Source organism: Silene latifolia, chromosome Y (assembly GCF_048544455.1).
Source record: "Silene latifolia isolate original U9 population chromosome Y, ASM4854445v1, whole genome shotgun sequence".
NCBI lineage: Eukaryota > Viridiplantae > Streptophyta > Magnoliopsida > Caryophyllales > Caryophyllaceae > Silene > Silene latifolia.
The window spans coordinates 320,642,506-320,667,707 of record NC_133538.1 but is presented as its reverse complement, the minus strand read 5'-3'; the positions used below and the strand labels follow the sequence as shown (position 1 = coordinate 320,667,707).

Below are 25,202 nucleotides of genomic sequence, written 5' to 3'. Positions count from 1 at the left end.
ATATTCAAACAAAAGTAAGCAACAAGTAAGCAAGCAATCAAGTTTTAAGATGGAAATATCAAATTTACGAGAGACTTAATCCGACTCATTAAAGTGGGGCACTTTAGTTGATAAAACCACTCAATCAATCCTTCTAATAAATATTATCACCTTATTGTGGAGGTTATTCTCCTAAATCTCCTTAATAATGGTCAAATGACAAGAAAATCACACTTAATCAAATAACCCAACTTATCAATCCTACCAAGTAGAAATCACATACATTGATTAAATTAATAAGAAGATAAAAGCATTAGAGATTCAATAAGGGTAATTAGACACAATAAAATCACGATTAATGCCTAATTACAAGTTAATCCTTTACTTGCTAATTAAGCCAAGAAGAAATTACATTCATTAGCATAATAACAAGGTGTTGCAAAGATGAGATTACAAGAAATTACACTTAATAATCCCAACAACAATAAATTAAGGAACTTGATTAATTAAGCAACAACGAAATCACACTTAATTACTCAATGTAAATAAGGATTCCAAAATTCAAACAATAAACACAAAGGATTAACAATGATAATGAAAATTAAGGAAAGATTAAGTAGTCTTACAACCAAAGATTACACCTTTGAGCCAGATTAAGATGAGGAGATTAGTTCTCCATAGTAGATCTAAACCTAATCAAAAAGATGAATAATTCCCGAAATTACAACTTGATTAATTAAAATGAGCATAAGATCTTAAAAACCTAGAGGCAATCATCTATATATAGTCTAGGTATGAAAGGGATTAATGGTCCATAACATGGTGCAAGCCCGTAATCAAAACATGCTAAAACACGCTGAAACCCAGATATTTCGCACCGTGCGAAATATGGGTCCTGGAATTTCGCACTGTGCGATTTTGCCCCTGGACTGCACTTTCAAAAGGTCATATCTCTCTTGTTACTTGGCCAAATGAGGCGTGTGACCTGTCGTTGGAAAGCTAAGAACATAAGCTTTCACCTCCACTTGGCCTTGCATCGATACGAGCTCTAGAACTCAAGATATACTCATTTGAAGTTGATCCTTATGAAAACGAAGCTTCAAACTTCAATTGCTTCATCCTTTCACTTCTTCATGAAGGGGTTCTTTGATGTTTCTTCAATGCTTGTTCTTCACCCTTCCTTTGATGCTTCTCTTGGTCACTAGGCACTTCATTCTTCACTAGAAAACCTTGCTAAATGCTAAAGCACTCGGAATCGGTTAAATAACGTTAGAATTGCCTAAAACCGTTACCAAATGCTACCAATTAAGCTCCAAATGATGCAAAATGTATGTAGAAATAGGAGCTCATCAATAAGCCACTGAGTCTATGACGAAAAAATGAATTGAATTACCATTTAAAGAAAAATTCTATGGGATAATACATGACTATATATGGGGATCACTATTGTAGCATTTGTACATTGACATTCGTGGCAGACAAAAATTGATGCGCATTTGAAGCCAAAGGAACTGAAATCACCCAACATGCATACCAGATGACTTAAAACTTCCGGAAATATTAGGAAGCTTAAGTGTTGCAATGACACCAGCTGCAAATGCAGCTAAAGAGGCCAAAATGAAAGCTGGTATGTTTCCTCCACCAAATAGAGCATCCCACGGCCCAGCGCCAAGCGATATAATCATCTACAACAAGGTTATCCAAGATAAGAATGGTCAAGAAAGAAAGGTATTAAATATCCCTGTTTTGTGGAGGTTCAACTCACAAACATCAACAACATTGACCCAACACGTTTGAAAATACATGCAATAGAATTCCTGGCAAACGATTCATTCGAAATGGATCTAAATCAGATCATTTCTAGTGAGTTAAAATTTTTGGGTCAAGTCAATTTGGGTTCGGGTAATTTTTTTGGGAGTGTTAACAAGTCTGGTATATCGGGAATGATTTGGTTCATCGCAGATGGATTTTAATATTTTTAATGCAGATAATCCATCATGTTTCGTCGTTTGTCATCAGGACACTTGTCCTTTCAAGTCATTTTGGGTTTCGGGTCATTTTGGGTCGGGTAGTTTCAAGTCAACCCATTTCGGGACCAACAAAGCTCGGGTCTCGGGTTGGGTCAGGTGATTTCTTGACCAAGTCACTTTGGTCAAGTCAACATCAGGTCAGTATTTACGGGTCTAATCAGTCAGGTTTGGTTCAAGACGATGACGATTTTGATATATTTAATTCACATAATTAACTATGATTTCAAATGAGTACTTTCACATGATTTTGGGTCCCTTTGTGTCATTTGGAGTTGGCTGGTTTCGATCCAACAAAATTCAGGCCGGTTATGGATCAAGTCATGTCAATTTAGCTAGGTCCAAGCAAAAATATTGTAAGACGGTGTTAGTATTATGAGAAGAGGGCGGGGGAAAGGGATATTATTACTTTACCACCAATCTCTCATTCATCATTTAAAAGGATGGGGTAAAAGAAGGGAAACCATTTTCCATAGATTACTAATGATATAGTGTTCTAAAGCAATAAGTTCCTACGTCCCTACCAAGCTGCCATTCAACATTTCAACTACGAGGAAGAGTAACTCAAACAAGAGATGTCAAAAGCTGATACGAATAGACGACATGAGATAAAATCGAGCACAAGATAGGAAGTTCAGCGATCAAATTTTCATAACTTACAACAGCTGCCTTGCTTAATACTTGCTTTGTCTCAATTGATTCTTTACATTTGATTAACATACTCTTCACAAATGAATAAACTCATAAAGAACCAGATGAGATAGAGGTAGTACTATTTAAGGGTTTATCAAGCTTAACATCATGTACACATTACAAAATTGCAGGTATAAACTGACCTAATAACAACCTGCCATCAATAAATCCATGTGAGACAATTTTGATATGTTTAAATATAGATTTTTTGTTAGAAGGCATCTAATGTTTATGCCATCTGCCAAAAAGGCACCTAAAGTTATTTCTTTTGCCCAAAAGCACCTACCATTTACATTTTTTTTGTCCAAAGGCACCTAGTAACATTTTCCGTCAAAAAAAAAGTCACATTTCCATCTTGACTTGACAGAAAACATGATTTTTTGTTTTTTTCAGATCTGACAAAGATAGTGGCAAATAAATTTCAACCAGCCAAAATCTTCAGGCCCTTTCATCCTCTTTCATCTCCCTATCCCCCTTAACTAGTGGCAAATAAACAACCACCCTGACAACAATCATACCACAACCACAAGTTCACACCACTGAGCCACCCTCTACCACCCCAGCATCTAATTCACACCATTCAGCGACCCTATCTTCAACACGGTCAATCACCACGACAGCCCAGATTTGAACCCCTTACACCACCAACAAATTCACCACCACAGATTAATTCACCCAACCACCTTTGAATGAGCCCCCTAAGCAATTTTTAGCCACCATTTTAGCCTCCACTGAATCCTCTAATAAGAAAGGGGAAGAAGTGACAATTAAAGTTGATAAGGTTAGGTTAGGGAGGAGAGAGATGCGTGCACGGTAGGGGGATGAGCTGAAAAGGGAAAAGTGAGGTGAAGAATTAATGAAGCATTCAGGCGACAATAAAGGCAGTAGATCGGGTGGTGGAGAGTGGTGGAGAGTGAAGATGACATGGATGGGAAAGAAGATAGTGGTTGGATGAGGAAGGAAGGAGAAGACATGGATGGAGTGCAGGAGGACTCGAGGAGAGGAGGAGAGACAAGGTTATTGATGTGAGAGAATGGAAGGTGTAATGGTGATGGAGAGTAATGGATAATAGACTGATTAGGTTAAACATTGTTTTCCGTCAAGTCAAGACTGTGTTGACTTTTTTTAAAGGAAAACGTTAGTTGGTGCCTTTTGACAAAATAATGCAAATGGTACATGCTTTTGGGCAATAAAAATAACATTAGGTGCCTTTTTAGCAGATGGTCTAAATGTCAGGTGTCTTCTAACAAAATAACCTTTTAATAAACTGATCAATGAAATTTAAATGAACCAGGCAGGTCTCAAGAAGTTTGATGAGCACAAACTCAACCTTGTAGCAAAAAGTCATAAACTACTCTCCACTCAAACTGTAAAGTTTCAAAGCTGTACAACTGTAGGTATAAGGAAGTGTTAAAACAAGCCATCCTAACAATCACCCATACAGTACCATTTTATTAGCAATTCAGATATACAAACAGAGGCAGAGAAAAAATAGCAGAAGTTACCTGGGGAACAACCACTGCAAGATTAAGAACTCCAAGTGCCAAACCTACATAAACGTTACTGTCTTAGGATATAAATTATAAAATGAAGCATCAGGTCAGTGAATGGTTTTAAAAAGAGAAAAACGTCATACATACCCTGACCGCCACCTGATTCCGCAGTCACCTCAGCAGTGACAGAATAGGGTACACTATATGTTATCTGAAATGCAGGAAGCATTTCAAAACAAAGTTAATAGACAGGATTTACAAAGATATGTATCCAATAATCCAGGGGGAACAGGACCTTACAGAGAGAGGGAAACCCAGAATGGCAAAAACAACCAGCGCTGCAGCCTTTGTTGACGAATTATCTTTATAGTTTTTGAGTGAAACCAAGCTGATCACAGCGATGCATGCCATTGCGACAAACACAACAAAGTTGTTCAAAGCCCACACCACTCTGGTTCCCATTTTCCGGCACATAGGTTCAATGAGAAAAGAGCCAACACCAAGGACGACCTGAAAAGGTTTAAAAAAAATGATAAGAACTTAATCCTAAAGCAAAAATGACATTTATATTTTTAAAAATTTATAAAATAAGACCAACATGGGAGAAAATCTAGCAAAATATATGGATAAAGTCGTCTAATAAAAGGAGAAGCATTAAAAATTTTGAGCTCTTACTGAATTCAACAGCAGCCCAACAGCACCTGCTCTGACACCACGATCATACAGAATTATTTCAGAGTCATTCCCAATCGGGTTTCCGTGATAGACTTCTCTTCCCATCCAATCAGTGTCAAACAGAAAAAAAGGAAACCAGGAAAACTGCGTGCCACTTTATAATGTCAGCTATAGAAACAGAAAAGAAAAAAAAAAGGTGAAGAAACAAAACCACATATCCAAGGTTGTTATTTAAATTAAAAATATTCACCAATAAAAAATAATAGCCACCAGAGCAGTATAGTTTACAGTCAATGGCATGGCATACACATCATCTATTCTTAGTTGTTCAAGGTGATGCACCCTGATGCAACGAGGGTCTATGTCAACGAAGCAGAAGGTGCTAGGCAAAGGTGCACATATAACAATCAATTTTACATTTTCAAAATCCAATACTCTGCAATAAAAACGTTTTTTTGGATTTCGAAGAGGGATAACATGTAAGGGGTAGAAGCATAGGAATAATGTGCTAAAGAGAACACCATAATATAAGTGCTAGACGAAGAAGAAAATTTGGAAATTGCATAGTAGTGCGTAATGCTAAAAGCGCCTTACATTTAAGCTGCACCACGACATTTTGGCTAGGACCTCGCCAAGGGATCAAGCGCGACTACGCACACTTTTCTAAACTAAGACCTACTTCAGAAAACAGAAGCAAAGCTCCTCCAAACATAGAACACGAATTATTCGTTGCTCTAGACAAAACTTGTGTCCTATCATCTAACAAATTTCAGTAAATGACAATGGTCTTTGTGTTAATAAGACATGAAAAGATCCGTAGAAGCTTAATAACAAAAAAACCGAAAGGATAAATACAGATCTTGGTGACATTAAAGTGTCGCATGGCCTCCAGTAACACAGTAGGACAAGATAAGAAACACATTCAACCATTCAGTACTAATATCAAAAAAAAAAAAAAAAAACAGCGGACATCCCTTTTACCTTTGGATTACAAAGAAAGCCAAACCAATATGCTACTACTTGTGGTCAATGATCACCAGATGACTACCAGACAATGGTTTATTTAGCATCTTCATAGAAACCAATATGGAACTAAGTTGTTTGCACTTTTTATATTGTGAAGGGGCAATCATCTACTGCAACTAGAGACACAATATTCATTTTGGGGAGATTTATGTGAAGGATTCAAGACAAGTCAAAGTCTAGGGTGAGGGAAGAGGGGAAGGTCACTGTGACCTTCTCCGTGACTCACGGGTTAGATCCTACTAAAGTGAGAATAAGAAAACGTCATGTTAGGGACCGGTCGAGGATTCAATTCCTGGTAGTTCAAGTTTTGGATCATTTGGGTCAAATGAGTTATGAACTTACAACTACTTTGTTTAAACAACCTAATGAAACTGTCTCACTCATTGACAAGAATTAAGGGGATGAAGTCACAGCCTCACAGGTTCCCTGCTTGCATAAGCAGACAAGATCATATTGATATTGTCATCACCACCCAGCCATATAGTAAAAGATATAAAATGAAAAGATAAAAGAGAGAAAAGAAGTACCCAAGTGAGAGCTGTTACAATAAGCACTGAATGCATTGCAGAGGGTAAATGTCTTAAGCTGGTCAACAACTTGACCATAAAAGATCCAGGTCCATCATTCAAATCTACATCCATATGATCTTCATTTCTGGACTCCTCAGAGCCCAAATGGTTTTCCACTCTTCGGACATTCTCGGAGTACGAGAGGGAAGTACTCTCTTTCCCCATTGATTTGGAAAGATCCATGGAAAACCGTTGAGGATCGTCCAGTAGAGGTGCAGAATCTGATAGCCTTTGTGGTACGCTCGCCTCCAAGGGAATCTCCTTGGCAAAGTAAAGTGTCACAGATGTACACAATGTCAAGAAGAACTGCAAAATATCAGATAAAGGTTTCTGAATCTAAATGCTGATTATGATTAGAGAATATGCTTGCATGCTAGAATTATCATGATGAGAGTTTTTAAAAATGATGTTGCAACCAACCAACGAGAGAGGAACAAAACACTCACGAATAGGAACACAACAAACTACAGACTAATTTCTAAAAAAAAAAAAAAAAAAAAAAAAAAAAAAAAAAAAAAAAAAAAAGACTAGACTAAGAAAAAACAATACATAGTTGTCCAAAATTTTCAACAAGCAACAGGGGGGAAGAGTAGATCTTGAGAAGAGGCATGATGGATATGAAGATAAGAATAACAAGTAGCAACACTTGAGCACACAGAAAAGTCAGATCCTATCAGAACCTATACCACCTTATTCCATAGCTGTCTAGAATCCGGAGTCCTGACTTACCACAGTCTAAGCAACTATTATGAATTGATAATATAAAACAGAAGTTTTAACACTATTACTAACATTAGTCAATCAAACAATACTGGAAGCATAAAGATATTAAACAAAAAAATCAATCACAAGGCTTCTGATGTTATGCGAAAAGCTAGGAAATCATTAAATCATGAACTTTCTTTGTTTCCATTTTCGGGTGTTATTCAGCAGAAATCAGGTTTTGTTGATTACACATGGAAGAATCTCTAAACTCAGATGAACATGTCAACAAAGATAAGATTTAGTCAACTGAATAGATAACATATCAATAACAGGTTGTAACCAAAAAGTTAGAATACTGAATACATTTACAGACAGAAATTCTCATATAATAGTTCCCTACCACTGCAACCAGAAATGCTGCTTTCAAGTTTCCACAGGCCTCGCAACAAGCTCGGTTAATCAGGAAAGGGAACCATCTGCAAATGAGTCGTACATTAACATCATAATAAATTATAAAGTATTATGGGATTAACAAGAGCAGCAATAGTAGGTTCTAAGTTCTAAGTAACCAACTAACCACCTTGAAAATTAGAAAGTCCAGAAGAGGTTTACAACACTCTCTCTGACCTCACAAGATACCTCCTTTAAAAGGTTTCAGATATTCATTTGTATTTAGCAGCAAGGGGAGGGGTGTTAAGGTTTAGGTCTGAAACAAAAGTACCAAAATCACCCGTAGTACTTCAAAATCACTCATTTTATAGTGGTACAGAGTAAAGGGCTCCATATGTGCATCAACTTTCCCTCGTAGTTGCCTCATGGCTATTTCTGGATGGCCCGTTTAAAAATTGCACAGGGAATAGCAATAAATTAAATTGTAATTTATGACTGAATCTCAAAGGCAATATTTCATTCAACAAAGCGAAATACGTGAAAGTGGTCAGTAAACCCCTTTAGTTTATCTAATCGCGTGATTAAACCCCTTAAGTTCCAATTGGAGTAATAAAGCCCCTTAAGTTTGACAAAAAAATGAAATTCAACACATCATCCAAAATCTCATGAGAAATTGAATATCTCATACTACAAATACAAATATTTAACCTAAAACATAATTAGATTTAGGGGAAAAAATATAGAATTATTTTAAAATTTATTTAAAAAAAATGATGATTTAGAAGAAACAAATTAAATAATACTCCCTCCATTCACTTGACTTCCGCACGTTTGCTTTTCGTGAAAGATTTAAGAAAAGTGATTAAAGTACAAAACAATGAAAAAGTAGATAAAGGGTTGAAAAGTGATTATACTAAACTACCCTTGTTTATAATTTATTAGTGGATCCAATTTTTATGAATGAGAAAATATAAGGGCATCTCCGCCACACTCATCTTTTGAGGTGTCAGTTCACTAATGTGGCGGAGTTGAGATCGACAGAGGCGGGGAGTATTATTTTCGATGGGAATGTTGTTGAGGGGTCTGATTTCTTCAGATATCTAGGATCTATTATTCAAAAAGATGGGGAGTTAGACGGAGATGTGGCTCACGGAATTAAAGCGGGATGGTTGAAATGGAAGAGTGCTTCAGAGTTTCTATGCGATAAAGGTATGCCCCAAAGATTAAAGGGAAAATTTTATCGCACGGCAATTAGGCCTGCCTTACTTTACGGTTCCGAGTGTTGGGCCGTGAAACATTGTCACATTCAAAAGATGAGTGTGGCGGAGATGCGCATGTTGAGGTGGATGTGCGGACATACAAGGAAAGATCGGTTAAGGAATGAGGTGATTAGAGAAAAGGTAAAAGTGGTGCCAATAGAGGACAAGATGATGGAAAACCGACTAAGATGGTTTGGCCATGTGAGAAGGAGACCTATGGACGCATCAGTTAGGAGGCTGGAGACTTGGAGAACAGAAAAGGTCCCTAGAGGTAGAGGAAGACCGAGACAGACATGGTTGAGAGTGATAGAGCACGATATGAGATTTCTGGGGCAGAGGGCACAATGGAGGGAAATGATACATGTGGATTTTTAGTATTTGATGTTTTTTTTTGACATATTTAGTTTTTTTTTATTTAATTTAAAGAAATTAAATTATTTATTCTTCTCTCCTTTATTACACTTTTTTACCAACCACTTTCTTATAGATTTTACTTGGTTCATTCCGGATCCTTAATTCTATTTCGGTTTTTAAAAATCGTTTTAATCTTTTCTCTCGATTTAAATTTTAAGTTTTTATAAAAGAAATCCGGAATTCGATTTTAAAACCCCTAAGTTTACCTTGACTTTCCATTACATTTTCGTTCTTCCTTTTTGTTTTTCATTTTCCCTTTTTTTATTCGCATTTTGAGGCGTGCGTTCACCCATGGACGGTTCGAAAGGATGATTCATGTCAGCCGACCCCAAATCATTTTGGGATTAAGGCTCTGATGTTGTTGTTGTTGTTGTAGAAAATATAAGGGTATATTGGTATTTTGAAATGGTAAAACTTATCTAAAATAGAAACATAGAGAACTAAAATGAACATCCCAAAAAGGAAAACGTATGGAATTCAAGTGAACAAAGGGAGTATATAACATATAAATATTCGAAACAGATATAAAACATAGGAATTATTTTGGCAAAAACTTGAAAAAAAAACTCTAATAATATACCTTATTTTGAGTTGTTGATTACCAAGTTTTTATTTTGTACTTCAAAATATTTTGGCAAAAATTAATGATGTTCCTATCAAAAAATTTTGAAAGTATGTATAGCAAGCTAAAAACGAGGGTACACCATAGAAAATTATTGTCGGTCAAAGTTTTTTTTGCAAAAAACGAGGGTACACCATAGAAAACGAAAAAGTTCGGGGGTACACGAGAGAATATCCCATATAATTTTTTTAAAATTTTGTAATTTTTCTAATTTTATTTTTCTTTTCTAATTTTTTATCATTTTTTTCCCAATTATGATTTATTTTCTCTAAGAAATAATTCTAATTTTGTTATTTGTATTCTTTTCCGAAGTTTAATTATGTTTTAGGTTAGACATTTGTATTTTGTGGTATGAGATACTCAATTTTTCACGATATTTCGGGCAAGGGGTTGAATTTCACTTTTCATCGAACTTAAAAGGCCTAATCACTCCAATTGAAACTTGAGGACTTAATCTTACGAGTAGCCAAAGCAACGGACTTCGATTACGGGTAATATTGGGTTTCATTTTGGAGTGAACCGAAAGGATGGTCAAAGGGTCTTTGTAGGAATGGTAACGCATTGATATGTCAATGGTTAACAACTGAAAATCATTCCCAATATTTTGGACCATATCTATTTAAACCAATTTTATCTGAAAGCATTGAGTTTTTTTGTTGCAAAGACTCTTACTTGTGCCAATTCCCACTAGCACCAGCTGAGAACCCTAAGATATTTCCAACAGCCATCCACGAGGCAAACACAGCATTTGCAGCATTCCGTTGGTCAGGTCCTACACTCCAAATGTTGGTGAACATTAGTGAGTCAGTACGGCACACGTTCGTGAAAAAAACACGATTGGCATACCAAAAACACCATATGGTACCTGATAAATCAGCCAAAAGAGCTCTCGCTGGTCCCTGCCGAAGCCAAAATTTAACATTAAATCCATCAGCTGAAAGACCAATAACATACAGATGAAGGTCTCGATCAAAACTATCGATGGGAATACTAACCTGTACAGTATTATTTGCAAGATCTAACAACCAAAAACCAACAACAAACACGAGGGCAGCCCTTGTTCGAGTACCTTTGAATGTGCTGTAAACAAAAGTAAGCAAATTGGAAGTAACTTGGATGAAAAGCAGATTAGATAAACGGATAAAAGCGGTAGATACCTGCAGTGCTCTCTTGTGTCCCCTAATAAATATCCGATGTCTGCAGAAAAGCCTATTATTATCACCTAAAGTACAAGATTTCACCTCAGCATTTATGTAATAGTCCAGAAAATAATTTAAATAGAAACAGCAAGATCTACGTGTTCTCACAGCTATAGATATCATGAGAGATCCAGCAAGAATAAAAGGTCGTCTTCTGCCATATTTTGAAGTGCATTTGTCACTCCAAATACCTACACATGGTTGAACCTGAAACAAATACATAAAATTTTGAATCAGACCAATTCAAGTCTTTACCATTATTCAAGGGAGCTGTGATTTAATGATTCATTCCTTACCACAAGTCCCGTGATAGGCCCACAAAGCCAAATAAATGAAGAAAATGCATGTCCTATTCCTAGCGTCTGCAACAGATAATCAAAACAGCAAGGTTAAGTACAATGTTGAAAATGAGCTAACAAAGGAAATTGAAATACAAAAAGTAGTCACTGATGAAACAAATAAATATCACTACAAACGGAAAGTCATAACTCACAAGTCGCAACTCATAAGATGATTTCTTTAGTTCAACTGTTAGTTTTAAAAGGCGTGAAGCGCACCTAGGCGATGGAGGTCCATGGTGATGAGAACAAGATACAAGGCGTGAGAGGAAGGCACACGTCTCATAGACTTAACGTGCCCTGTTTTTGCAAACAAATTTATAGTTTAATAATATTTATATCTGAAGGTCTCATCCGGCATCAATAGAATCTAATAATGGAAAAATTGGTCTCGGAGTTTAACTACCATAGTAGATTTATGAAGAAAAATCACAAGAGGATTAAATTTAAAGAAAAAACGATACTTCAGAAGTGTCATACATGCATCTTGAAAACTGGCCATTTATGGTTGGTTTTTTATTAAAAAACAAAAAATTACGGAGTAGTTGGTTAGTAGTGACGACTCGAGCATTAGCCAAGATGGCTACTTCCTCTTGGAAGACAGCAAGTCAGCAAGAATAACAGAATATAAGAAGATGGCTACACAGATAGATTACGCTCCTGACTATCTGATCAACATTGCAATGGTTAGTAGTGACCGACTCCACTATTTCGTTCGATTCAAACAGCATACACCATGGCAAGACGAGCTATTGTCGAACGGCATTCCATAATAGACAATCAAGAACATACACTAAACAGTTTTTACATTATTGGCGGAGATAGCATCTATTTGCGGATCGAAACCTTATAGTGCATAGTTTCTACTTTCTCAATGGAAACTTGCAATCAGTAACTATTGTCCTTCGGCATTTCAACAATTGAACTCCATAGAATCCGTGCAATTCTAACCTAATTACAAATAATATCTGAATCCACCTAACTAAACTTTGCTATGACGAAATCTATAATTTCAACAACAATACAATTCAAATAGAAAATTCATAAGAACCTGAATGTAAGGGGTGAGAAGAGAAAGCTGAAGCGCCCAGCCAAACTGAACGCCGGCGGCAACAGTACAAGTAAGTATCAACGTCAACAGTCTAGTATTCTCCGATCTACAATCACCGCCGCCACCATTGGAATCTCTGGAATCGTCGTTAAAGCCGATCATTTCGACTCCAACCGTGCGCTTCAGGTTCTGATAGGGGACTCGGATCGCCGTCGCTGAGTCAGGCTTCTCCGCCATGGTTGATTCAAGGATACTTTAGATATTAATGGATCATTAATATTAAAAAGTGAAAGGAAGAAGATTTTGTCATTAATAGATATTAGGGATTTGTCTTTGCTTTGGATCCAAGATACAAAGATTTTAATTCATTGGATTGGTTTGAAAGGTCAGTCAATCAATACAAATGAAGCATGAGCTTTTCGAATGAGGTAGGGAGTCGAACTTTTTTAAAAATATTTACCCGCTCCGTCTTGGTCATTTGTTATCTATTTTATTTAATATAATATTATTATGGGTTATTTCATGAGAATAATTCATCCTATGCCCTCGCTTCTAGATTAATTTATCCTCGTGTTTAACTGAGAATAATCTCATATATGACGTCATTTAACTTGTAGTAAACTAAGCCTGTAATTGACCTGTTAATATCGATTTCCCAACAGGTCATTATTTTCTTTTCTTTTTTCCTTTTTTTTAGTTCTTTAATCATCAACAATGCCAACTACTCCTCAAAAAGAAGTACTTCTTCATTCAACTTCACTCTACCTATTTCCATTTTCTACACTATTCACAAATACATATTCAATTTCGATTTTCTCTCAATACATAAATGAAAATATATTCATGTGTGATCTTGTTTAATTCGTCTTTACGAGTACATTAAAAATATCTAACTTTTATAATTTTTGCAAATACGTAGCTAGCGATATTTACAAATTAAAAGATAACAACGAAACAAATCGATTTAATCATCAACAACCTCAAATAATCATCCACCATCTTTAATTGATTCCAATTGATTTTAATTACAACAAACTCAATCGATTATTGGAGGGGCGAACCCAGATTTTTTGGGGATTATTTATCAACAAACCCAAATCGATTGGAAACATAACTTTAAAACCCAGATTTTTTAGGGGCTTAATTATCAACAAACCCAAATCATTTACGAGTGAACCCAGAGTTTTTTTGGGATTTGGTGAACCCAAATTATGTTGACTTTGTTATTCTTTTGGGACGCGAAGAAGTATAAAAAGTGCCCAGCATTTGAATCTTTAAATGCTAATATTATAGATACACGCAACTAGTAGAGTACTATATCCTGAAAAGCAGTTTGGTGCCATTCTTGATAAATTGTGTTTGTTGTTTAAATTTTCGTTTTTTTGTCAAGTAAATGGTACTATGGTTGACATGCGAATGGTTTATACAACTAATTTATCCTTGTAGGTGTTGTGATTTTGGTCACCAATTGGTTGTTACAGGTGTTTATAGCCATTGGTTGAATGTCATTGATTACATGGGCAGAAATATTGCAAAGGGGTAACTAGTTTGCTATCTTGGCAACTTTTAAATTGTGGTGGGTGATAGAGTGAAATAGGGTGGATGTGTAGAAATGATATTGGTAAAAGCTTGAATATTATTAAATGAAAAGCATCGTATAAATACAGAGAGTAAGTGCTACAATCTAGGTAACTGATTATACAGAATATAGAGAAGATAATACATTAACTAACTAAGAAGATAAGAAGCAACAAATAGCTAAACTAAAGATATACAAGATAAGATAAGATATTAACAATATTTACTAAATATCTTCAATACGCTCCCGCAAGACGGATGTTCCAACGGTAAGACCGATCTTGAGTAATAAGGGATATAAACGGGGACGTGCAAGTGGCTTGGTGAGGGCATCAGCAAGCTGATCATCAGACGATATATGTCGAATACGCAGAAGCCCTTTGTTAACCTGTTCACGGACAAAGTGGAAGGCGAGTGCGACATGTTTCATCCGAGAATGAAAAACCGGATTCGTGGAGTATTGTGTGGCACTGAGGTTGTCGCAGTAAATAACTGGAGGGGTGGTGATGCTAAAGTTAAGTTCAGAGAGCAAAGAGCGAAGCCACAAGACTTCAGACGTAGCAGCGGCCACGGCACGAAATTCCGCCTCAGTAGTGGAAAGAGCCAGGGCACGTTGTTTACGAGAGGACCAAGAAATCAGATTTCGGCCTAAGTAACAAATAAAACCAGTGGTGGAGACATAGTCGTCCTGATCACGAGCCCAATCAGCATCGCAAAAGGAGTGTAGCGATAAGGGATTGTCGCGATGTAATTGTATACCAACTGTGAGGGATCCTTTCAAATAACGAAGAAGCCTTTTTAAAGCTAACCAATGAGAATCATGAGGCTTTTGCATAAATTGGGCTAACCTGTTGACACTATAAGCAATATCGGGACGGGTTAGGGAAAGGTATTGTAGACTACCAATGAGAGCGCGATAGTCCGAGGGGTTGGGAATAGGCTGTCCAGTCGTGAGGGTGAGAGGCAGGTAGGAGCTCATGGGTGTGGTTGTGGGTTTGCAGTCAAGCATGTGGGAACGGGATAGGATGTCATGGATGTATTTGGTTTGGGTGAGACGAAGACCAGTGGGGTTGGGTGTGACTTCAATGCCAAGGAAGTACGACGGAAATCCGAGGTCCTTCAAGGAAAAACGATGCGAGAAGGAGGACAGAAAATGAGTAAGATGCGAAGATGAGGGTCCAGCGACAATAATGTCGTCGACATAGACAAGTAGATATATTTGATGAGAAGTTTTGTTGAAGAGAAATAGAGAAGGGTCAGACAAGGATTGGGAGAATCCATAGGAAAGTAAATACAATTTTAATTCAGTGTACCAAGCTCGGGGAGCTTGCTTTAAACCATAAATCGCTTTAGACAATTTGCAAATATGATTAGGGAAGGAAGCATTGACAAAGCCAGGGGGTTGGGACATGTAAACGGTTTCATTTAACGTACCTTGGAGAAAAGCATTGTTAACGTCGAGTTGTTTGAGGGACCAACCACGGGTAAGTGCTAAGGAGAGAATGAGGCGCACCGTAACGGGTTTGACAATCGGGCTGAAAGTCTCTGAATAATCAATACCGGGGCGTTGATGAAAGCCTTTAGCAACAAGTCGGGCCTTGTATTTGTTGATAGAGTTATCCGGGTTGTATTTAATGCGAAAAACCCATTTACACCCAACAACATTATAGGAGGGGTCTGAGGGAATTAGAGAACATGTTTGATTATTGATAAGGGCAGAATGTTCTTCTTCCATGGCAGAGAGCCACTTCGGATCTTTGAGGGCAGTTTTGAGAGTGACAGGGGGAAGGGGAGAGGGAGAAAGGGCTGCAACTTTGGTGTACTTAGGATTTGGGACACGAATATTATTCATAAGACGAGTAGTGACACCTAGTGAAGGGGCAGTAGGAATGGGTTCGTCATTCGAGGGAGAGCTTGGTGAGGCAGAGGGAGAGATGGGGGGAGTCGGGTGAGGAGTTATCGAGAGAGGATGCAGGGGTGTTTGGGGAGTTGATTGGGGACTGAGGAGGGGTTATGATGGCAGCGGAGCGAGGGGTAGCAGAAGGTGAGGAGGCAGGGGAGCTGGTAGGAGCAGGTTCAGGCGTGGAGGAGGGAGAGGTGAGAATTGGAATGGTGAAGGAACACCATTGAGTAGGTGTGTAAGTCTGGGTATCGTGAGAGCCAGAGGCAAGGGTGAGATAAGGGAACTTGGACTCGACAAATTGGACATGTCGCGAGGTGTAGAGACGATTTGTTATCGGGTCTAAGCAATAAAAGGCACTTTGAGTTAACGAATAACCCACAAAAATACACGGTTTTGATTTGGGATCTAGTTTATGGGAGTTATAAGGACGTAGCCATGGATAGCAGAGGCACCCAAAGCTACGTAATTTGTCGTAATTGGGAGGAAAACCAAATAATTTAGTGTAGGGAGCAACATTTTGAAGTACAGGAGATGGCATTCTATTAATTAAATAGACGGCAGTAACAAATGCATAGGACCAAAAGGTGACAGAAAGGGAAGCATGAGTGAGGAGGGAGAGACCGGTCTCAACAATGTGACGGTGTCGCCTTTCAGCGAGACCGTTATGTTCCGGAGTGTGAGGGGGGAAGTAAGATGTGTAATTCCTTGGGAGGTGATGGAGGGAGTAAGTTTCAAATATTCTCCACCATTGTCGGAGAAAATTTGTAAAATGGGTCGATTAAAAAAATTTTCTACTAAAGCACGGAATCGATTAAAAACAAGAATAGTGTCAGACTTTTTCTTGAGTGGATAAAGCCATGTATAACGTGTGAAATGGTCCACAAAAATGACGTAATATTTGTAACCATCAAGTGAATGAAGGGGGGAGGTCCAGACATCAGAAAATAACAATTCAAGGGGACTAGAAGAACGTAAAGTAGATTGAGAGAAAGCAAGTTTATGGCTCTTATTGATGGAGCAAGCATTACAATTCAAATGAGGAGTGTCCTTGAAATTTAAACGAGACAAATTGCTAATGGTACTAAAAATAGAAGAAGATGGGTGACCAAGTTTATGATGCCAATGGGAGGTGGAGGTGGAGTGAGCCAAATTAGCCGAGGGAGAGCAGCTTGGTGCACACCATTCATAAAGGCCGGAGTTAAGTTGACCCCGAAGAAGCACTTGACCCGTGCGTTGGTCCTGCAAAACATACACATCAGCGGAGAAATTAGCAACCGCGTTATTGTCCCGACAGAATTGTGATACAGAGAAAATACTTTTAGAGATAGCAGGGGCATGTAAAACATTTGTGAAAGAAAGAGTTTTAGAAGAATAAATAGGGATAGTAAAAGAACCAATGTTAGCTATGTGAAGAGGAGAGCCATCGCCAATAAGGAGATCGTCATTTCCGTCATACGGGGCATGAAGTGCAAGGTTGGCAAGGTCATGAGTTATGTGATGGATTGCCCCACTGTCAATAACCCGGTTTGAAGGCACGGTTGGGGTAAGGGCAGCGGTGTTGACGCGGGGTTGAGAGCGAGGCTTGGATTGGGTGGCAGGTGCAGGGCGAGGAGGAACAACAATGTTCGGGTATAAGGACTTAAAGATAGGACAAATGGACAAGTAATGGGTAGAGGTGTGACACCACTGACATTTGCCTTTGAAGACATTGGCAGCGGGTTCATGGGTGGTGTTAGAGACAGGCGTGGGAAGGAGGCCAGGGGCAGAGGAGGGACGTGGTGTATAGCGTGTGTAATACCCGGTATTTTAATATGATATTATATTAGGCCGAGTTACCAGCTGGGTCGTGTAGTGTATTTGTGACTCGGGTAATTATGTGACTCGGGTTTTAATTAATCTAACTAGGCTAGGCCCGTATCGTCTTAATAGCACCTATCCTATATGTATAACCCATCTAACCAAACCCTAATCTCCCTATCACCATATTCATTTTAACCATGAGAAAAGAGAGAAAAGAGAGAAAAGAGAGAAGAGGGAGCCGTGTGTGAAGGGAGCCGCGTGAGGAATTGCGAGGCGATTTCTCAGCCTATTCTCATCCTATTTCGTAAGTAGACTATACTATTACCTCTTTATTCAATTATTAGCATAATTATAGTAGTATTGGGATAATTTTCGTAACCCTAGAATTGGTTTGGGGGTTTTTGATTATAAATTGTATGAGATAAATGAATGGAATAGTTACAGCAATTTACAGATTCGTTGGTCTGTGTTATTTGAGTGTTTTACCTGTCTTAAAGCCGTGAGATGCAAAAAGTTAAAGAAGAGACTCATGTTTATTCCAAGCCTAGTTTATGCCTGTGAAAATTGGTAGCATTTCACCGTGTAATTTTTCCTGAAGAAATTATTTGTGAACGTCTATCTAAAAAGTCCGCAAATCAGTAGAGGCTGAAAGATTACTTCTAAAACATAATTTAGATATTGAATTGGTGCTGGGTCTTTTTCATATATTTAATTTAAAGAGTTTAGATGAGTTAGGCGTTGGTTTTACTTAAGAATCATTTGTCAAACTCGTTTTATGAATCAATACTTTTTATGCGATGGTTTCTGTCAGTTTTTGGAAATCAGTCTGAAAACCCTTGATAAGTTTGGAATTTAAGAAAAACACGTTAGATATAAATTGTAGCTAAGACTCATGGGGTTCCAATTCAATTGGCCTTGCATCAATTCGAATTTTCTGGAATTAGTTATTCATTTTATACCGAGTCTGCCATGAGCAGGAAAATCAGGAAAAGTCGTGTTTGTTCTTTAAATTGATATTCCTATTAAGTTATGATGAGTCTAGGTTATGTGCATGATTAATTGACTGAGTAGATGGTAATTATACATAATTATGTTATGTAGATGATGGATAAGTGAAGGATCATAAGTGATTGCTTGTGTGTGCTTGGATTGCGAAAAGGTAGGGAAATACACTTGACTTATTATCGTTGATGTTGAATTGTGTTGACTTGTTTGTGTTTCGTATGACCAAACGGTGAACGTTGACTTGCTTCGTGGCTGTTGATTTACGTTATGATTCATATATTGGAAGGTGATTGACTGAATTGATCGTATTGAGTATGTTATCACAACATTTGGTAACCGGCATGATTTTATGATTGATCGGTTCAAAGATATATATATTGTGTTGCATTAATTTCTTTTGAGCATTCATATGCATTGGAGATGGAGGATGTTGTGGTGATGTGGTGTGGTGAAGATGATGTTGTGATAAGGCCCAGGCGGGTTCTGCAGGACTTGCCCTGGTGTCCTCTGTTCGAGTAGCGGATCGGCTACGGTCGATATATAGTCTACCGGGGATCGGTATGGTGGGTGTTCGGGTTATGAGATATGAGTTGAGATGGAGATGGTGGTGACGGAGGAGCATGCATATCATATTTTGTTGTTTCATTGTATTCCCTACTCAACCTCGTGGTTGACCCTGTGTATTCGTGAACACCGGTGACGATCCAAATATTGGGAGCGGGCTTGACGGGTTTATGAGATAGGTGGGAGCTTGATGGGCGTGAGACACTTGGATCGAAGACTTAGTAGCTAGATCATCATTTAGAAGACTTTCACTTTCATTTATGTTAGTTCCTTGTAATTTGATGTAAAAGAGGTTTTGTAATAATTAAGTTAAAGTAATTATATATTTTGCCTTGGAGTTTAATTTGTTATTCACTACCTCGGGAAACCGAGATGGTATGATCCGGTTTATTAGGGAATGTCTTGCTAAAGGCTCCTTCATAAATCGGGGTGTTACAAAGTGGTATCAGAGCGAACGATCCTCGGGCCTAAACCAATGAACCCAATGAATGTAGGATGTGTCTAAATAAAATGAACCCCTGGGAATAAACTGTTAGGAGCTCACGGTGCGGTTAAGAAGGCGCCCTTAATACGTGCTCTTTTGCCCTCTCGATTTTGAACCGGGTAACCCGAGAGAAAATTGAGTGAATGGGGTAGTTAGAAGGAAAACCTTGGATATAATCGAGTTGATGTATACCTTGAGACCCATATATTCTAACCATTCTGCAGGACAACGTCACGGTAAGTATTTTGTATGAATGATGACGTGATCATATGATGTTGTGGAGATGAGAAATAAATTTTCGTGTTCAGATTGATAATCAATGAAGTGTTGGATTGTGGTAATCGTGAGCGTGAAAATAATTGCGAATTGATGATATTTATCTGGATGGATGTGAATGACGTGTTGATAGTGCTATTATGTCTAGTGATATGCGGTTATGTGATCCCGAAGCCATGCTAGTATAGTATTGTGATAGTAATCAGAAACACTATTGAATTGCTTGTTTCTAGTCATAGCAATCGTGATTTAGATGTAAGGAGTAGATCGAGATGCGAAGGGATTCTATGGAATAGATGTTTACGTAAGTACAAAGTGTGAGATTTAAGTTGGGATGGGTTAGTATACATAGTATGTTCATAAGAGCTTGTAACATAGTAAAGAATGACCTAGTACTGAAACTCGTTTTGTTTGATTTTACTCTTTAATTGACCTTACTGCCATTTCTTTTCTGTTTATTGCCTATGGATGAAAATTTTATGAGAGATAGCCTCGTGAGTTATTGTTCATTTGGCGTTGGTTTCATGCTTATAGGATATATGGATTAGGAGTAATAAATATTTTAGTGGGCTGTGGTCAGGAAGTTCCTGTGCAGTGATGTTTCGACCAACGATTTTGTAAATATCCTCATTTAAATTGTATTAATAATTTTTGCATAATTCCAACTCCATTGTTCAGAAAATTCACATATGTTTTCAAATTGATAAGCCACGAAAATTCTTGATGTTTCTATATTAAATGGTAAGTTTTGCAAACTGACCCAAGTTTCGGACCAATTCTTTGTCACATACTTGTTTGGACCAACTGAGTTGTAAAATCCTTTAAAAATTGAATTCTTGAGCTTTGGACCTCATTCTTTTTCTCACGAATTATTAACTCTCTGTATGTTATAAAAAGTAATATAACTCAAGTTTTCGTTGAACGGTTATTTATTCGTGATTTTTTTGGAAGTTACAACGTGAATCATAACTTTTAAAATGTGAATGCTATGTTGAGTTTTCATGCAGTTGTTCGATTATTTCATGAGCCTTATTAATGTGAAATTATAGTGTCCTTATATGATGATAGTAGCACACATATTCATTGGTTATGTATCTTAACTAGTGATAAAAAAAAAATTAAAGTTTAGTTTATAACATTGTTGGCATGATAGTATGAGTGAAATTGAATAGCTTAATTTGATTCTTAATCGAGGGTGAAATATTTTATACGAGTCCAGTTGTTTGCATATTTTATGCTTGGCATGTTATAATATCTCTGGTGTGTTCATCATATTTGTATAGTGGTCGGATATATATGAATATAAAACTATATTGTCATATCTTGGTAAAGTTGGTGGCGTTAAATGTTAACTTGATTGTTCTAATATACTCGCATGAATATTTATAATAATTATGTTCAAATGCAGGGGCGGCCAATGAGTTTCCGTGGCCCTGTTCAATATCGGAAAATGTGGCCTCAATGAATAAATAAATTTCAACTTCATGCAAAACCAATCTAAAATTGTTGTTTTATAAAAAATACAATATAGAAAATAATTTTTTGTTCATAAACTACAAAAACAAACAGTAAAATATTCTCCAACGACATTATTTATCTTGCTTGAATATATTTATCCGTCTTGCATTTTGAGAAGCAAACTCATTAATCATATCTTTGTATTCAATTTGCTCCAAAATCTCATTCTCGATTGCTATCAACGCCAAACCATTGAGCCTTTCTTGGGACATTGTAGACCGTAAATAAGATTTCAACAACTTTAATTTCGAAAAACTTCTTTCTGCACTTGCAACAGTTACCGGAATCGTCAACACAATTCTATATGCAATAACAACATTCGGAAAGCAGCTAAAATTCTTCAAAAAGCTTAACATTTCACCAGGTCCCAACTTCTCCTTAGGCAAGAGTCCTCTTAAAAACTTCAGCTCCATGTATAGTTCATTTCCATCAATGTCAAATTGTTCCCCTTTCTTAAGTGCATCTTCAAGACCATTACAACATACTTGTAAGCGACCGTCTTCCATGGAAAGGAGTCTCTCAGAAGTAAATAAAAAGCCAAACACATTCTCAAAGTCCTGATATTTTTCAAACCTCCACTTTAATGAACTAATGGCTTGATCAACAATGAATAAAAAATAATTAACCCGGAATGATTCCTCCGGAGATTGATTCCTCAACTCTGACTGATCATGTTGATTCTCATCAAATTGCCTCTTTCTTCGAATCACTCGTCTTTGAGGAAATACTGGGTTGATGTTTAATTCAATAGCAATTTTTTTAGCTTCTTCTATAGCATTTTCAAGACCAATCTCTCGAAATTCTTCAAAGAAAGTAATTAAACCCTTCATCTCTTTAATAGCAATATCAATAAGCATACTCTTAGATTGTAAATGTTTGCTCACCAAATTAACATGATACAACATTTCATACCAAAGAATTATGGCCACTAGAAATTCAAAATCACCAAGTTCATTCAATGCAAGGGATTTAGCTTCACTTCTTACTTTAGTATCATTATCTTTTTCGGCTAAATCAAGCAAGGCTTCTCGTATATCCCCAAGCTGAAATCTTATAGCTTTCACACTTTCAACACGACTCTCCCAACGAGTCACTGACAATGGCTTAAGAGTGAACTTTTTTACATTATCTTCCAAAATTTTCCATCTTTTATTTGAATTTGCAAATATCGTGTAAATGCGTTGAATAGTTCCAAAAAAATCTCTAGCTTTACCACAAGTTTCGGCCATATCACACAAAGTCAAATTAAGACTATGACAACCACAAGGCATATAGTAAGCTCGAGGATTTATATCTATCAATTTCTTTTGAACTCCTTGGTGTTTACCTTTCATATTTGATCCATTGTCATAACCTTGTCCCCTTACATCATCAATGTCAAGACCCATATTTTTTAATTCTACTTGCAAAACATCAAAAAGACCTTGACCAGTTGTATCATCAACATCCAAAAATCCCATAAATGATTCCTCAATTACAACAGATTTTGAAGAGACATCCACATATCTTAATATCATAGTCATTTGTTCTTGGTGACTAGTATCTGGGGTACAATCAAGTATCACAGAGAAATATTTTGCTTGTTTTATTTTTCTTATGATTTCAGATTTAATCTGAGAGGCAAGCAAGAGTATTAGTTCATTTTGAACTCTATGACCAAGATAGTGAAAATGAAGATCTTGATTTGTAATCCTTCGAACATGCTCTTGAACAATAGGATCAAACTCCGCTAACATTTCTATGAGACCCAAAAAATTTCCATTACTACCCTGGTACAAACGTTCCTTATGACCTCGAAAAGCCAAATTATGTTTTGCAAGAAACTTGACAATTGAGATTATTCTCAACAAGACCTGATTCCAACGATCCTTTTCTTTCTTAATTTGAGTTTGATTTATACTGTCAATTGTTTGATTATTTTGAAGTCGCCAACGTAAATCGTACCATGTGGACATGTTGTGGACATGCTCTGAACTTGATTCATGTTCTTTAAGCCTACTACTAAGATGTGGCCAGTCATCATAACCATCAGTTGCTAAACGACCTCTTCTTGCACAAGTTTTGCCAAATACTTTACAACAAAAACAGAAGACTCTATCAAGTTCTTTTGAATAAACAAGCCAATCTCTATCGAATTTTTCTCCATTCGGTAAAATTCTAGTATAATAAGTAGAAGAGAAATATCTATTACGTTCATCCCTCGGACCTTTATCAATAGTCATATCCCTTCTAAGACCTTCCTCAGCTATAACATCAACCATCTTAGAATCCAGAGCATCCCAATTTCTCGGATCAAATATATCAAATCCAAATTTTTTCACATAATCTGTAGATTTTTGAGTTTCCCTATCACTTAAAACATGATTATCATCATGGACACTATCACTTTGAACATCATCAATGCTATTTTCACTACTTTCCTCAATAATACCTTCTTCACCAAAGGGTGTTTGGCTGTCTATATTCACATCACAATTTGGAGTCTCATTTAAAGGAGTGTTATGAGGTGGTTTTATAATAAATCTATCAAGAGCCCCTTTTTGGGATTGAATCAACTCTTCAATCCTTTTTTTCTTCTTTCGTTTTTCATACCCAGATTCATGTTTTCTGATTTTAGAAGACATGGCGAAAATTCAACAACCAGCACACTTAAGCAAATGAACAATTCACAAAGAAGAAGGACTAGAAAGTCACCGGATTGATGAGGCAGTGAAACACAATCAGTGAAATATGAACAGTCCTTCAATCTTCAAAAAGTTTAACCTAAAATAAATCAACATTCAACAAGTATTAACAACAACAATCAATTGAAATAGCAAATAGACAAACAAATTGAAAGGAAAAAAATTCAACAGAAACCCTAACTAATGAATACAAAAAAAAAAAAAAAAAAATAAGACTTACCATAACAATTGAAGACTAGAGATTATCGAAAATTTAATGATTGAAAACAAGAGATGATCAAAATTTGAATGATTGAAAAAATAGAGATAATCGATGAATTGATTTGTTTTAATTTTTTTAGGAAGAGAAAAGAGTAAAGTTTGGTTTGGGTTTCCTGTGTTTGTCGTGCAAAATTAGTAGTGTTTTTTTTTTTTTTTTTTTTTTTTTAAATTAGAAAATTAGGTAAATTTGGGCCCTTTATGCACTTGGGCCCCGGTGCAATGAGCTGAATTGCTCTATGTTTGGGCCGCCCATGTTCAAATGTTTACACATGGATGGTAGTAATGAGTATGTCTAAATGTTCACACATGTAGGATGTCATCTGAGTTCTAATGTCTTTTATGTGAGTCTGTGTGCCTATAGTTATACTTATTACTTTCATTGCATTAATTTATTTCAGTTGAACCTAAACTTATGATATGATAATAAAATAGTGTTGTTGCTCCTTATTGGATATGTTCATAGTTGTATTGTCATGAAATGCTAAGGTGATTGTTGCAATTGTCACGATATTTGAAATATAGTTTGATATAGTTACGATATAGTTACGATATTTGAAATATATTCTCGAACCGTCGCTATGAATTATAATGAGATAACCCTTTGATGATTCACATGTTATGCGTATGTTTAAATGATAGTCGTTATAGTTACGTTTAATTGAGCCGCGAGTTGCCTATTTGTTCAAACC

At 36.8% G+C, this 25,202-nt stretch overlaps 2 protein-coding genes across 4 annotated transcripts; both read right to left on the bottom strand.

Annotated features, from left to right (window-relative positions):
- Positions 1-561: 561 nt before the first annotated feature.
- LOC141633943 (sucrose transport protein SUC3-like) lies at positions 562-12,861 on the bottom strand. Of its 3 annotated transcripts, none has more exons than XM_074446286.1 (14): positions 12,441-12,861; positions 11,348-11,413; positions 11,160-11,258; positions 11,010-11,074; positions 10,848-10,932; positions 10,718-10,751; positions 10,525-10,624; positions 7,568-7,643; positions 6,421-6,768; positions 4,868-5,011; positions 4,493-4,702; positions 4,340-4,403; positions 4,205-4,248; positions 562-1,664 (listed from the first exon to the last, which is right to left on the bottom strand). In XM_074446286.1, the coding sequence occupies exons 1-14, from the start codon at positions 12,675-12,677 to the stop codon at positions 1,497-1,499; spliced, it is 1,740 nt and encodes a 579-aa protein (XP_074302387.1). In that variant the 5' UTR covers positions 12,678-12,861; the 3' UTR covers positions 562-1,496. The 3 variants fall into 3 exon arrangements, 2 of the variants coding, with proteins under 2 accessions (XP_074302387.1, XP_074302388.1); XM_074446287.1 differs by having other exon boundaries at positions 11,010-11,049; positions 12,441-12,852; XR_012538713.1 differs by having other exon boundaries at positions 1,351-1,664; positions 4,488-4,702; positions 12,441-12,820.
- An 8,680-nt stretch (positions 12,862-21,541) lies between these two features.
- LOC141633942 (uncharacterized) lies at positions 21,542-24,639 on the bottom strand. The gene is made up of 2 exons (XM_074446285.1): positions 24,473-24,639; positions 21,542-24,331 (listed from the first exon to the last, which is right to left on the bottom strand). Exon 2 carries the CDS (start codon positions 24,190-24,192, stop codon positions 21,640-21,642), a length of 2,553 nt encoding a protein of 850 aa, XP_074302386.1. The 5' UTR covers positions 24,193-24,331; positions 24,473-24,639; the 3' UTR covers positions 21,542-21,639.
- Positions 24,640-25,202: the final 563 nt, after the last annotated feature.

What these genes read in the sequence shown, in the direction of transcription:
- LOC141633943 (XM_074446286.1), bottom strand. Translation starts at nt 12,677, where the DNA reads ATGGCGGAGAAGCCTGACTCAGCGACGGCGATCCGAGTCCCCTATCAG. An exon ending in GGCCTATCACGGGACTTGTG is followed by an intron (nt 11,259 to 11,347) that starts GTAAGGAATGAA and finishes TATTTGTTTCAG; the next exon opens with GTTCAACCATGTGTAGGTAT. An exon ending in TTGCAGTGGTTGTTCCCCAG is followed by an intron (nt 1,665 to 4,204) that starts GTAACTTCTGCT and finishes ACCTTGTTGTAG; the next exon opens with ATGATTATATCGCTTGGCGC.
- LOC141633942 (XM_074446285.1), bottom strand. Translation starts at nt 24,192, where the DNA reads ATGTCTTCTAAAATCAGAAAACATGAATCTGGGTATGAAAAACGAAAG.